Source organism: Talpa europaea (assembly GCF_964194135.1).
Source record: "Talpa europaea genome assembly, chromosome: 13".
In the NCBI taxonomy this organism is placed as follows: Eukaryota; Metazoa; Chordata; class Mammalia; order Eulipotyphla; family Talpidae; genus Talpa; species Talpa europaea.
This window is the reverse complement of record NC_140080.1, coordinates 69,107,502-69,123,262: the sequence shown is the minus strand read 5'-3', so window position 1 is coordinate 69,123,262 and position 15,761 is coordinate 69,107,502. Positions and strand designations below refer to the sequence as shown.

The following is a 15,761-nucleotide window of genomic DNA, read 5'->3' as shown; positions in this document are numbered from 1 at the left end:
AACCACATAAAAACTTATTTCAGTCTGGCTTTTCCAATAAACCTTAATCATGCTACAAATTTCATCGATAATCTGAGGATACACAATGTATAGGAAAGTTGTCATCTTTATCATGTCTACATGAAATTATATAATTTACAGGTTACTTGAAAAGATAGCCTGAAATATCTGGAACTTCATCTCAATTAGCAATATCTCATATACAGAACACAATCAAGGATTCACATCAACTTTACCAAAATTATTGGTATAGTTGTTATTTTATGTTACAAGCTTAATCCAGTGGCACATACAGCATTTTTAAACAAGCAACAGTACAATCACCCTACTTGTTCACAGAAAATCTGCAGCGACTACCAGCAAGCAAATATTTAATGGGATTCCCAACATCCTTTTGATTACAAGCAAACTGGAATAGGATGAAAAATACAACATGCTATTTTAAAAAGAAGCTTCTAACTCTAAATGAAAGCCAAAGTCATCACTAAGTGCCAGCAAATTAACATCTTGAGAAAGAAGATTATTTACTCAACAAATATTTACTGAGTATCAGCTGAGTACAGGAGAGCTAGGAACCCTACTCTTAAAGAGCTCTAGAGCGGCACAAAGACAAACAAGGACAAAATTACAGTATAATAAGGTAAGTGTTAAGGAAATCTATTGGCACACAGACCAAAGGACCCCCATGGTACTTGAAATAAATGCATGAATTTACATCCAGGTTGGGAATGATGAGGGATACAATGTTCACTTTTCCAGAAATGCTAGTACAGTGGTAGGCTTCTATTGAAGGAAATCACCAGAGGGTTGTGGCTACATTAGTAACCTTCACAGTCACTCCCCTGCATTTAATCACTTATATCATGAATCTGCATTCCTTGAAGAGCAAGTCATTAATAAATACCTAGAGATTAAACAGCTATGTTTGACCTTATAACGATTGAATTTCTAAATGTAACCTAACTTAAAAACAGATACAGTTACACTTTATTAACTTAGCTACCTTAAATGTTTGGAAAACATTTAGGAACTTGGAAGGTAGCAAAACAGTTCATTAGTTTGGCAAAATAAATGTCAACATATGCTCCCTAAAAATATATACTTAATATACAGGAAAGCTTGAAATTCACTCAAAATTTATATATGTTTATTTTAGAGATGATTCTGATAAGCAAACTAGAACTAAATTATAAGGCAAGACTTGTCACAGGTACACCAGTTCCAAGTAATGATTGACAGGAGGGAGTTGATTTAAAGAAAGGTGAAAAGAAATGATAACACTAAATGTGTAGTCTGAGACCCTTCAATGTAGAGCTGATTTGACAGATAAGAACTTAAATAGAAATATGGTTAATTTCATTGTCGTTTCCTTCTCTTATTCAACTTGGAGATTCCTTGCAGGTACTAATAATATGAAGCTGGTTCACCAGTATTTGTAATGGTGAACACTTTTTCTTTACAGAAGAATCTATTAATGGATGGGAGGGAGGGTTATATTTAGAGGAAAAGGGGATTATGTTTTTCATTTCAATGTTCTTTTCTCTTTAAATAAACCGGGATTTTGTTTTGTTTACCACACATGCTTAAAGATCTCTAATATATACCATTCTGGGAAGACTAGCATTTTGAAAAAGATGAAATGTTGTTACAATAATAAGTGTAATTAAAATGCTATTCAGAGCCATGGTACAGGAATTTTATATCTCAAGGTACATAACAACCGATAGCAGCACAGTCACTCCTGTGGAGAAGAATATCTTAATGAATGAATTTCAAATGTCTGCTTAGAGGAGATGCTTTTTATCTCTGCGTTGGCAGATTCCTCTGGCATGGAGCCCACATTCGACGGGAGTTGATATCCAAAGTTTCTTTACCCTCTTTTTTTCTTTTTTCTGCAGCACAAACATTTTCAGTGCTTTCAAAATAGTATAAATATTTTCAGGGCTTTTGACAGACAGTAAGGAGAAAAGTAATTTCCAGGTGTCCCCATTTTGTTCCCTAACTCTTCATACTGACATCTGGCTTAGAAGAACAGAATCTTCTCTAAAGGAGCAGTGGGGCTCTGTCAGCAGCTTCCCTCTCCATTGTTACCTCCACTTTGTGGGGGAACAATTATTACAAACAGTGCAGTTATATTATCTCACATCCTTTCCTTAGAATAGGTAGAAAATGCATCCAGAGCTGAAAATTTCATCCTAGGTGTCCTTCATTCCGCTAAATTAGGATGCTCATAAAATAAACTTGCAAAGGATGTACTTTAAAGAGTTAGAAAGCGATGTTATCTGCATTCGATAGGCATGAATTATGGGCAATACCAATTATTTAGGAAAAGTTGGCCTCATGTCAAATGAATATTCATTTCTCTCCCCAGGTATATTGAATGCCAGTCAACAAAATTCAAAAGATAGCTCAGAAGGTTTAATTTTCACCACGTGTAACCACTGAATACTCAATGGCTTGCAAGAAGACAACCTCATGCAAAGAAAATATTCTAGGTAACATGGATGATTGTATGCATATGTGACAAGTCCATGGTTACTTTACATTGTAACAAACCTCTTTTTCACTCAAGTAATATCTAAGGACTCTAAATTTCTGGCTAAAGCCAAAACCCAAAAATAAATAAATAAATAAGGAATCATTATCAATAAACAAAATATGGTATATCCACACAATGGAATATCATTTGGCAACAAAGAGAAATGAAGTACTGATTGATGCTGCACCATGGATTTACCTTGGAAACATGATGTTGAGTTAAAGAAGCCAATTATGAAAGGCTACATATTTTATCACTGCATTGTTTATGCACTGTCCAGAGTAGGCAGGTTAGTGGTTGCCAGAGGCTGGGAGGTGGAAGGGTGGGAAGAGTATGGGAAATGACTGCTAATGGGTAGAGGATTTCATTTTAAGGTGATGAAAATGTTCTAAAATTAGAGATGTGTTATAAATTAGATAATGGTGATGATTAACAACTTTGTGAATACATAAAACCACAGAACTGTACATTTTACAAGAGTGAACTTTACATTATATGAATCATATCTCAATAAAGCTGTTAGTAAAAAAAAAGGGGGGGCTGCATAGCTGATTCATTATGCTCCATGCAGAGGAGGTCTAAGTATAAGATAACTAAATTTCCAACCACATTCACTGGCACTCTGAATTTTATCACAGTGAACTCATATTTATATCCTGGGGTTTATCTCTTAAGCCTGCTAAAGTGTTTTGCCTTCAGTACTCATTTTCAGAAATACAATCCCCTCTTATGAGAAAGAGAGACAGGAGTAACTCCAACAAGGGGCCAACAGCCATAGTACTGTTCTTTGTTAATAAACTGTATTCTCTATCAATTCAGCTAATGTAATTTATTAAGCAAATGTATAATTCCAAGGAAATCTTTGGTATCCCTAATGTCTGGCAATCACAAAAGAGTTTTCAGGTAGTTACTTAATTCTCAACCAATCACAAGTCAAAAAATCTAGATACACCCGTATTTTGCAATTAGTGGCAATTATCAATCAATAAAAACAGAAAATGCTGTAAATATGAATACTGACCTTGTTTCTTTTAACCCTTCTTTCTGAATGACTTCCAATATCTGCTTTGCTGTCATTGGTGAGTTTGGGTGCTTTTCTAGTGCCTAAAAAATAAAGATAAACATAAGATTCCTTGATTATTGTATGGAAGCATACAAGATGAATATGCATGTGAATCATGCAATGGTTTCTTAAAATTTTAAAGGGAAGGGGTAGTTATATCAAAATAAGGTCCCATCACAAAGTTCAGGTGTCCAAGTGAGTATGCAACTTTTTTCCTGGACATTTATGGCAATTTCTGCAACATATAGGGGGCCATTCTTCAAAAATATCACAAAAGCATACACACACCAAAAAAGAGGAAAGGTGAAACCCAGGAAACCAAGTTAAAATTGCCCTTTATTAAAAATTACTAATATTTTATATTTAGAGACTTTTTCAGGCTGTTAAAATGTTTCCTAAATGTCCAGGGCCTAGGAAACATGGAGCCTGAATACTATCAGTAGTAGAAGGCAAATTGCTCATCAGAAATAACCTCACTGGATTTGTATTTCCATGAATCTCTTTTGTTTAAAAAAATGAGGAAAAAAATCCATCATGGTCAAAATATGAAAGAAGCATAGAGAAGCCCAACATACTCATTACAGTGTGTTTTCCAGTTCAGCTCAGTTTCCTTTCTTTTGCCTTTTCCAATTAACTTCCAGTAAACACCTTCATCTTCCCATTCAGCCCATCTCAGTTCATGAACTGAGTCCCATTTTCTTTCTCTCCCCTTCTGTCCTGCTTTTTTGTAAGGGAATTCTTTTAAACAAAGTATGGGATATTCCTGGGACATAGTTAATTATTTCCATAGGTATTAGACCATCAGCCCTGGAAATGACATTCCTTTAGTTACCCAGGGACTTCACTACAAGTAGGGACAGAGTGAAACAACAGTGTCCACACTGCTCACCAACATGGACCACAGGGACCACCTTGAGTACAAAAAACAAGTCTACAGACAATGACCTCCTCCAAGGGCAGACGACTCCTACTTAAAGATGCTGTTTGTACAGCAGCTTCTTGCACAAGTCATGGCCTCACGCCACTTAAAGAGTCTAGAGTTCTAATTTGTGATTATTGACTAGGATAACCATAATTAGTTAGAATTAACAGGGTCACTCTAAAAACTAAAAATTGAAAATACTTGCACATCTGTTCAAAAAACTTGTTGCTCTCTTATACTATTAATGGCCAAATTTCAACTAGCTCACTAGCAAAAGTTTAGTTCCTCAAAGTCCTTAAATACAGCCTGTCCCTCTTCCCCATTAGGGCCACTTTCCTGTTCTCCTCCTATCTGTTTCCTCCACTCTTCCAATTTTCTCAGACTGGATCAGTACCATAGTCATAGCTGGTAAGTTCTTTAAAGAATATAGAAAAATGAGCTACTCTAGAAAGAGGGTATACAGCAATAAATACGTCAGTTGGAAAGAAGGAAAAAGTCCCCACAGAGGAGGGCGCTGGAGAGCTGAATTATAACTAGGGAAGGGGAAAAAAAGAAACAGGCAATAGCTGTATAGGGAAGAGGACTAACATGTAAAAATACTGGTTAAAAAAAAAGGCAAGAAGGAAACTGCATAATAGAGCTGAAAAGGGGAAAAGATTAGATCACAAAGAAAGGCGAGAAAGAAATAGACATGAAAACAAAAAGGCTGACAGCGTTTTTAAAGTAAGAACTGTAAGTAGAACATTGCATACTCATGAATTACTGAAAGGCGATATACTGTGGTCACATGGAGTATATAGAGAGTGGGCATCACCCCAATGACAGGCAATGCTAGAAACACTAATGGTCTCTCATAAAAGACATGGGCAGAAGGTCGATAGACACAAACATACACAAGTAAGCAAGCAAGGAAGAGGGAAACTAGCAGGGAGAGGCACAGGATGGCAGAAGGAGGGGGACAGCAGAGAAGGGAGAAAAAGGAGGAAAATTGAGCTGAACTGGGAATGTCCAAAGACAAACTGATTAAATCTAGAAAGGGCGGAAGAGGAAATTCCAGTGTACTAGGCAACGTTTTAATGGAAATTTGGGTGCACTCGAAAGTGGGGTTACTCACTGTGGAGGATTCCCTGTTTCTCTTCCTGAGTACAGGCCCCTCAGCACACCTGGGCAGCTCCTCCCAGCAATTGAGAGAATTTGGATAGCCCTGTCCCCTTCTCTATGACATCACATCCTACTCTACAAAGGAAGTAAAAGTGCCAAGAATTACATCATGAAGTGGATGAGAGGCAGGAAGGAAATGATGAAGCCACACAAAACACCAGAAGCCACCCTCAGTTCCTGCAAGACAGAGAAAGGAGACAGAAGGAGAGGTTCCTGGGTGTGAATGAGCTTCACTGAACTAACTGTGTGAACATTAATAGAACAATAGATAGGGAGAAAATACCTTCACGGAACAAAACATCGATACCATCAAAATAATGTGACAAATGGCAAAGACGTGAATCAGACTCGCAGGCAGCCATACGCAAACACGACAGCAGGAAGAAGCCACATTCAGGGTGAAATGGCATCCTTCTACGAGACCCAAACTTTAGATTCTAGAGTAACTGCCCCTTACCCCAACAGCCACTTGGTTATAAAGGCGTACAGTTTCATGCACCCTCCAAAATTATTCTTTGCATTACACTTCTTGACTTCGCCAGATTCAACTAGTATTTGAATGTTTTTATGGTTATGTAATGCTTAATTATTTTATTTTATTTATTTATTTTTTTTTGTGGGACCCTCGCCTGTGGCCGGGGATCGAACTGGCATGCAGAGGCTGCGGGCAGCCTCATAACCCAGCGCTCAACCGCTGCACCACCAGGGGAAGCCCTGTAATGCTTAATTTTAATTTATTCCTCCAGTTGTTTTCTATCTTGTACCTACCTCTTTAGCAACTGGAGTCAAGGATTCATTAGAGTAGAGAAGGGAGTGGACTGCTCACAATTTTTGTTCCTTTTTTAAAAATTGTTTTTAATATTTATTTATTTATTCTTTTAACTGAAGTAGCCTTAGGAAACCCCCACCCCCACCCTGCCAACCAGAATGCCACTGTACCATACCCACTGCGAAATCATTTTTTAACATTATTTTCCATAGTGAGATTTTTCTAAAAATAGGACCAATGCATATTTTAGATAATCAAAATAGGCTCACATTGGCTTGGGCAAAATTATGTAATTATGATAAAATAGGAAATTAAATTTAAAGTTTGCCATGGAGAATATCTGAAATAATACTGCTTTCTGAGAAAACTGTGAAAATGCAAACTCATACATAATACAATAGAAAACACAATGTACACACAAACCTACCCCCAAGAATAAGCCACTGCTAATATTTTTGTTTTCCTTCTAGCTTTTTATTCATATTAGTTTTAATATAATTATATAAAGAACATGTATATATAGTTAAGGATCTTATCTTTCTCCATGTAATTTGAATTCTTCAAAACACACATCCTAACACATCACTGGGGATAAGCATTGGCATTATTTTAAAAGCTCAATTAACAAAAATAAATTTTCCAAAGACTACACTGAGTGTAATATTCTTAGATTATTACCGAGTCAAAAGAATGTGAACTCTATTGAGTCTCTTGATACACTGCCAGTTGTTTCTAGAATAATTTAACAATTTACACTCTCATCAAGAAATGAATCTGCCTCTCTCACTACAATTTTGTAAGTATTAAGCATCACAAGTATTAATAATACTTGCCAGCTTGGTAGGTCAAATAAGTAGTTACTCATTGTTATTTTAATTACACGCTTAATATTAACGAGGCTAAAGATTTTTTTTCCAAATTGATGTCACATAGGACATGAGGATATGACAGGATATTTCAGTTTCCCTTATTAGTGTGTAAAAAGCTCATTGTTTTGCATAGTAATAATAGATATTTTTCCTTTTGTTGATTATGCTTTGGATAGTTAGGGAGATACACAGTTTTCTTTGTATGAACAACTCCATCAGGTTTTTCCATTGTGACTCTACTGCTCATGTTTATAAATTCCTTTAATTCAGAAAGCAAGCAAATGTCTACAAATATTCCTTTCAAGTCTTTTTAATGTCTTTATTTTTTAATTCATCTGTACTTTATCTTTCTGTACCAAAGTGAAACACTCACTTAAGTCCCCACCTCCCATTAGTAAGTGAAGTTTTCCCAGCATAATGTTTCATAAGCCACTTCCAGTTACTGAGGCATCTTCTACCACACATCAAAGCTAGGACAATGCGAGCTTTTTTGATTGTGGAACCAATATGTAAATATGGGAACACAAAATATAAAATGCACAAAAGTAGAGCTGATCTTGTTGAAGTGAAGATGAGAATGCCCAGAGCCCCCAGAGTTTATTCCCTCTTGTAGCTAAAAGGCACATCTGGGAGTCTGCAGGGTTCGGGGATAAACTGAAACCACTGTACTTGGGGCTCATCCAGAGGTCCTGCTAGATCTCCCTGATCTTTCAATCAGTTACGGTTCCAGTTACACTGCTTTAATTGCTATAATATTACAATACACATCATTATCTGGAGAGGACATTGCCCTCATTATTCCTTCTTAAATTTTTAATTGTTCACATCGTTATATTTCTAGATGAAATTTAGATAGAACTCAATGAATATCTAATTAAATTTTTAAGAAATTTACAGACATTATTCCATGTCTTTAAGTTTTATTTTATCAAATGTAATAAGCTTCTTTTATTATGTGTTTTATATGTTTGGCTCCAAGTATGAATAAACTTTTCATATAACATTTATTTTATTGCTAATGCATACAAAACTGTTGAGTTATGATAATTCTCTATTGAACAGCTTAATTGATTTCTTAAAAGACCTAACAGTATAGAAGCACAGAATCGTTATTTTCTACAAGTAATTTTAATTTTGCCTCTTATCTAATAGCTCTGTTTTCCTTCATACATTATTTGTATTAAATAAAAACTAATTTTTTCTATCCCCTTTCAAATTTTTTTGCTAAAAATTGAGCTGTTTTATAATTTATTTTTCCCCAAACAAGTTCCTTTAACTTGCCAAGTTGCCCTAGGACTATCTGTATCTGTAATCATTAGAACTAGCACTGCCAAGGGAAACTTGTAATTATAAACCACTGACAAGATAGCACTGTCTCTTCTATACAAATCAGAGTCTGTCACAGTGTTCTCTCTTTACATAAAATGTCTTCTCCTTCTTTGTCAGATTTTATGATTCTCCTGTATTTAGAGCTATACTTGTGATTCCACTTCTCTCTCACTCAGAGTTGTGTCTTACACCTCATCTACTGAAGTCCTTTCAGTTCTTAACCACCTTCTTTCTTTTGCACTGTTACTCTCCAATAGATTTCAAATTCGAGACTGCTCTCTAAAAAGGGGAATTTTCATGGCTAGGGACACAAAACATACACACCATCAGCCACCCTCCTGCAATAGATTTCTTGAATTTTTTAAAGGACATGCAAAGATGTGTAGAAAAACCAAATGCACCACTGGATTTCACCTCTTTTACAGATTGTATCAGGGCCTATTTCAAAGATAGCTATACTCAGGCGACTTTGAGGCAAAACAGCCTTATTCCACACACCTCCTACCTCAGATTTCTATATATCTCAGTAGGAGGAGGGAGAAAAAAGCCTGCAAAAAAAAAAAAAAAAGGGATAATGACAGAGTTAAGAGAGGGGGAGAGATACCAAATCATTGAGGCCACAGTTCAGGTTAAGAATGTATATTAAAATAAACAAATAAATATATAAAATCTAAAAAAAATGCATTTTTCTGTTTTAGATTCAGTCTTTCAGCAATTTTCTGGTCCAAGAACACCACTTCAAGACTTATTCAAGATTTTCTTGGTCTCTCTCAGACAGAAAAATCATTTCAAGTATCCCCAAGATACGCATATTAGACCACTATTCATGTAATGGTAAAATCTTGGCCCATCAGCCCTACATAAAATTTTCTAGGAGACTTTACTTATTTGACTGCAAAATAAAAAGTGCTCAATAATTTGAGAATCATGTCAATTATATATGTTTAGATTACTGGTATGCAGAATGTACATCACACACCAGGCTCTCTCCCTTTTTCTAACAATATGTTGTCCCTGAGTCTATACTGGCAGTTCATTAAAATGTTTAGGTGTTTAATGCCTCTTGTCTTAGACAAATAATTTTGAGGTTAGAACAGTAATTTGCTATGAAGAGCTTTCACACAACACATACTGTTCTGTCTGCTTTCATATAACCTATTTTACTTTATTTGACCCTAACAGTAGCAACTCAGTAAGAGGTAAAGAGGAATAGGTTTAACTTCCTCTGAGATTCACAATATTGAGGTAAATGGCCCAACATAATAAAGTTACTAAATAGAAGGACAGGCTAGTCCTGTTGATGAAAATATTTATTTTTTTCCTTCCCCCCAGCCCCCGAAGATATTTAAATATAGTTAAGAGCAGCAAATACATACTAGCCACCTGCTAAGTCTGTGGGGACTCTCTGTATATTACAAAAGATTTAAGTCTTCATAAATGAAACATTCCATATTCCCATTATCCTTGAGAAACCTCAAAGGTCCATGTCATTTTGATGAAACATAAATTTGGATCACTAGGTAGTATTCAGATGAGGAAACGATCACATAAAATGTGACAGCGCTCACCAAGTCCCTGGCATCTGCAGCTCAGCTGAGTTATTCTCTATTCCAACATATATGATTACCAGTTAAGAGCTTAATGATGATACAATTTTCTATTTTACTTGCTTCCTTTTATGGGAAAGTTACACTCTGCTATAGCATGTGCACATATTTGACTTAAAAGATACACAAAGTCTCACTATATTAGCTTTGCGAAACAGGACACTGGGTCTAATTCCTACAGGGAAAAATAAAACCAGCCTCCAGGAAGATAAAGTGACCCCAAACTCCAGCAGCTAGCGACTGACAGACACTATGACACTGAAGTTCGTTCCTCCTAAGTTACATTTCTTCTGATCATGAGTACAGGAGCTTGAGAGAGACTGAAGACCCACACACACACAGTATCCACCTCAGAATCCTCACCTTGGCAATCTCACCCTTAAAAATAATCAGCTGTCTCAATGAACTTCAGATAATGGTTTAAACTGTACTTTCCCTTGGTGGCACCTGTTAAAACTGTCCTTAATTAGCATTATCAGTTTAATGATATTTAATGATATTTTTCCTGCTACACTGCAAGTCTCATGAGAACAAAGATGCTGGTTCTCATTTACGTCTTTATCCCCAGACTACAGCACCACTAAGTAGGCTTTGATGAAGAATGAGTCAATATTGGGAGATGTTTGAGTCATTATACTGGGAATTTTTATAGATTAATAAATAAGGCTATGATCTTTAGAGTCAGCTGAACTAATAATCTCTACTCACCAGGTGTCTGATCTTAAATATTTAACTTCTCTGAATATCAGTTTCTTCATTTTCTCATCTATAAAAATGTTGTGAGCACTAAATGAGATAATAAATGTGAAGCACTTATTATTCTGATATGTCAAATGACTGTCTACAGCAATATGCATTAATAAACATGAACTAATACTACTGTTCCAAGGGAAGGAGGGAAGCCCACTTTGAGAACAGCCTAGAAATATGAATTTTTTCAAAATAAAGAAGAGAGTTAAAAATTGTACATTAGATATGGCTTCTATAAATGATGTTGACCACATACTGCCAACACTCATCACTGTCTCACGTGTTCCACTGCACAATCACAAGTGAATCAGCACTACACCATGTCTAGTTTCATCATACAGCGTTTTTTCCTTGTGTTTATCAAGAGGGATTATACAATATGACACTCTTTTAGACACGGTTCTGATATGGAAGAATAGCACACTACAGGGACAAATTATCCTGTCATACCTGTGATACAAATCAAGTAAAAAATATAGAATATCAACAGTAACAACTTACTTCCAACAATATATGCTTGGACAAACTTTCAAGCAACTATGATATATAGTGTCATAGAATATCCATCCAAAAGAAATTCTTTCTTAGGGCAAAATTATTTTAGTTGCCTATCTTCATAAAACCTGAGCCCAGCTGAGAGTAAAAGATGGCTTTCTGAGGTCTAGAAGAGGTAAAAGAATGTTACCTAAATTTTCAGGCAAAATGCTATGCTATTGAAAGTTAATTCTAATTTCCTTTGGGATCTGGCAACTTTTCTCTATGTTACACAGAAAGAAAACAGAAAATGAGAACATACCGTAAAATATAGTAAAAGGTAAAAAAAAAAAAAACAACTATTTAAATACATATGAAATCTGTTTTAAAAGTAAAATATTTTTAATGAAAAAGCAATCCTTCCACCACAGAAAATTTGCAGGCAGTCTACTCTATTCAGAACCTACTGATTATTAAAAAGTTTTAATCTGTACCCAAGTCAAGATTTTGCTTTCCTGTTACTTCTATTATATAGTCATAATTTTTGCCTTTCAATGTGACTATTATTTATTTTAAATTACAAGCACTTTCCTAGCATGTAAGCTTAAAGTCTGGTGTGTTATATGAATTTACAAAATTGGATCTAGCAAGTCACTCACATGATATATTGCCACCTATTTGAAAGCACTATTAGGGGTCCAGTCTCCTTTTATTTTCAGACTAATGGATTCTCAGTTTTTCCATCAATCCTCACATAAAAGAGTCTGCAGACACTACACCTTCTGAATCACCCTTCCTTGAATATTCTTCACTTTGCCAATGTCACTTTTAAAACACGACTTTAAGAATCATACTAGCTGAAATGAATTAGCTAAATACTATTTATTGATAAGTATCCTAAACGTACTTTGATTAAAATGTAATAGAGTGAAACTATTACTTCCCCTTTTCTAGCTCCCATAATTACAATAAAGACTAATATGACACTTGCTCTTTCAGTAGTTTTCATACTGTCAATCAAGTAAAACTTCAAATTTTTCAACATTTGCTTCTCAAATCACATGCATAATTCTATCACGTATTTTCCAAACTTGACAGACATCAATGTACACTTTTTAATGCCCTAGTGTTTGTTTCGGTATATGTTTTCAGCCTCTGAAATCTTATTATTCCAATCATCAAAGGCAGTAATTAAACTTTGTGACTTTCACAAATGTGAAAAGTTGCTTATCCTAGTTAAATTTCATCATTTTAGGTGCAGGTTATTTGTTCAAGCTTATGAAGTTCTTTTGGAATCATCAGTCTCTTATCGAACTGCTTGGTTTCTCTTTTTATTTTGTGATAGTCACATATTTGACAAGCATGACTTTGATATATTCCTCCAAGTTATTCATTAAGAACTGAACAAGGGAATGGAAGACAAAGCAACAAACCATTGCGGCTGTCACTGGGACCTCCTTTTAGACAGATACTGATTAACCAATCAATATCCTTTGTCTATAGATGTTCAATCTGCTACAGGTTCATTCAGTTATACTGTCACCCAGTTCATATTTGTCTATCACTTTTAAGAGTTTCACAGTACACTGTGTGAAATGAATGGCTGAAATTCAGCTCCAACAGGAGCATCCTCATGATGCATAAGTCTAATAATCCTATCAAAAATAAATTAATTTGGTTTGACATGAATTAACTTAGAGAATCCATAATGCCTTCCAGGGATCACTCCTTCCATTACTAAATGCACAGAGTCATCTGTTTAATAATACACTCTAGGATTTTACTCAGAGTTGAAATACAGTTCAATAGACTAATTTGAAAAATTCCCTTTTTATAACGCTAACACTTGTGAATGTTTACATAGCAGTTACTTTGCATCAAGCATTATTCTAACAGGCACCTAAATCCATTTAATCCTTACAACAATTGCCTTATCATAGAGGAACTATTATTACCCTCATATTATAGTGACAGATGAAGTAACTGTTAATTTAACTCTTCCAAAGTCACACAGCTACAAAGTAGAGCTAAGATTTAAATCCAGGTGATTCAATATTGAGACAATTACTGCCCTTTCTCTGTGATTTTCCCCATGATTATTATCAGAACTTCTTATTTTATCTGTAGTCTTTATCATCAACTCAGTTTTCATCATTTCTTATTCATGTAAGACATATGAATATAACTTCTGTTACTCTCCTCATACCTTCTTAAAAATATTCACTAGTTTAAAAGAAAAAAATACAACACAATGTTTTAAAAATGAGAAATAATGCCTGATGATAGTTACCATGATTCTGATTAAAAACACTATACTGATTCTACAGCAGCTAAAATGCAGACGCAAAGGTAAGTTAACTGCCATTAGCTGAATGAAAGACACAGTTTGTCAAAACAGCGATTTTCCTTTTCCTAGCTCAGAGAACTGTCTCATATGGACATTTATATAGAAACACTGGGTGCTAATGGATAATATATTCATGAGAGTTTTAGCAAAGCAAACAAACATATAAACTCTGTGAAATATACCATAAAAATCTATACATCACATAAAAATATAATTGAAATGTGTCATGAAATAATCCAAGTAGATAGACTACCGATGGTCCTGTAGGATTAAAGTGAGTATTCACTCTGACAGTAACTTGGGAGTTCATTTATATTTCACTACCAAGAATGGACAAGGTAACTTTGAAAACCAATCTTGAAGATGGAAGATTTAAAATGTGATAGTGTAATGATTTAAAAATGTGAGAGTGTAATGACACTAGGGTTTTTTGGTGGTGGGTGAGTGAAGCACATACACATATTGAGGGGTGAAGCTATAGCCCTGAAATTACATAGTTCTGTAAGCAAATGATAAGCTAACAAAATTTGATTAAAGAAATAAAGTAAAATAATGTCATGAAAATTAAGGCAATTAATGTGTATTTTTTTCCCACAGATGGGAGACTAAATACCTGTCCCTACAGAAATCTATGATCAAAATTAGCATTCTCCTCAGAATAACATTCTGAAGCAGCAGTTAGTTGAGACCCCAAGTTTCCGTATCTTGGGAATCCTTACAAGGTACATATGTTAATAAAAGCAGGAAGTACATACACAAAGTTCAAAAAGAATTTCATAATGAAAATAGGCTAGGCACTTTTATAAAAATTTTGTTAAACGACAATCCCAATGTGAAATGTGTAGGCCTGGCTGTGGGTCCTCACCCATGTGCTTGAAAGGGACTTATAATGAGACTTAACTGCAGGTACACACAAAAAAGTGGTACTAAAGAGTTTATTTACAAAAAGGGAAAATGAATAAATGAGTAACTCAGGGAGAGAGAGAGAGAGAGAGAGAGACGAGAGATTGGTAAATGTCCTACCAGTTCTGCTGAGCTGGAACCCCAATAGCACACTGAAGGCCAGCGAAAAAACCAAGGACCCCAAGGCCCACAGGTCTGGTTATATACCAACCCTGGATGCTTAACTCCACCCTTAGTTCCCAGCAATCCTCACTTCGGTGGTGACATTATGGGATTTGTAGTCCTTGGTGTCTTGGATCTCTTTGGTCTGGGATGGGGGTGGAGTCCATAAAACCTGTTTGTGAAGTTTGTTCAGGACATCCTTTCCCCCAACAATTTGACTTATGTTAAAATATTTAATTTTCACAATCCCCTAGAAAGGCAGATATTGTATCTGAGTAGTGAGACACAGATATACCAATTCCCTATTTCAGGTTATTCTTAAGAAAAAAACAGAACTAGGACTTGAACCCACGCCATTGGATTCCAAATGTTTCACAGTCACAATTTACTACCTTGTAATAAACAGTGAAAACTTATTTGGAGAGCAATTTAGCAGTACTATTAAAATATAAAGGGTAAGCCATTCCATTTGTTGAAACAAGCCCATCATTGAGGACTTTCATTACAGAAATCTATAGTCCATCTTGAATGAGCAATGGAGCATTAATAGAGGGGGGGAAAGATACAATCTAAAAGAGAGGCAGTTAAGGAAAATGAAGGCAAAACATACCATAAATAAAACAGTCATTACGAAGAAAATATGTACTGACATGTAACATAGACGTATGTCTATGAGAAAATGATGAGTAAAAATAAGCAAGTTGAAGAACAACACATATAGAGGAAGCACATATTTAAGTATATGTGGATTACATATGCACATACAACAAACCCCTCTCATACATATTATATTTAACACATGAAAATACTCACTTAACAACTCACTTAACACTGAATAGTGGTGAAAAAGAAAAAAATTAAAGGAG

The 15,761-nt window shown here is 35.2% G+C and overlaps 1 protein-coding gene across 2 annotated transcripts in view; it reads right to left on the bottom strand.

The window, feature by feature from the left end:
• The window catches only part of ASXL3 (ASXL transcriptional regulator 3), a gene marked incomplete at both ends in the record, with an annotated part of 161,696 nt that overhangs the window by 127,282 nt on the left and 18,653 nt on the right, over nt 1–15,761 (bottom strand). Inside the window, one exon of one of the 2 annotated variants that reach the window (XM_084252382.1) lies at nt 3,557–3,643. In XM_084252382.1, the coding sequence (XP_084108508.1) occupies nt 3,557–3,643 (87 nt within the window). The remainder of the gene's footprint in view (nt 1–3,556; nt 3,644–15,761) is intronic. The other variant, XM_084252383.1, reaches the window with a different exon arrangement.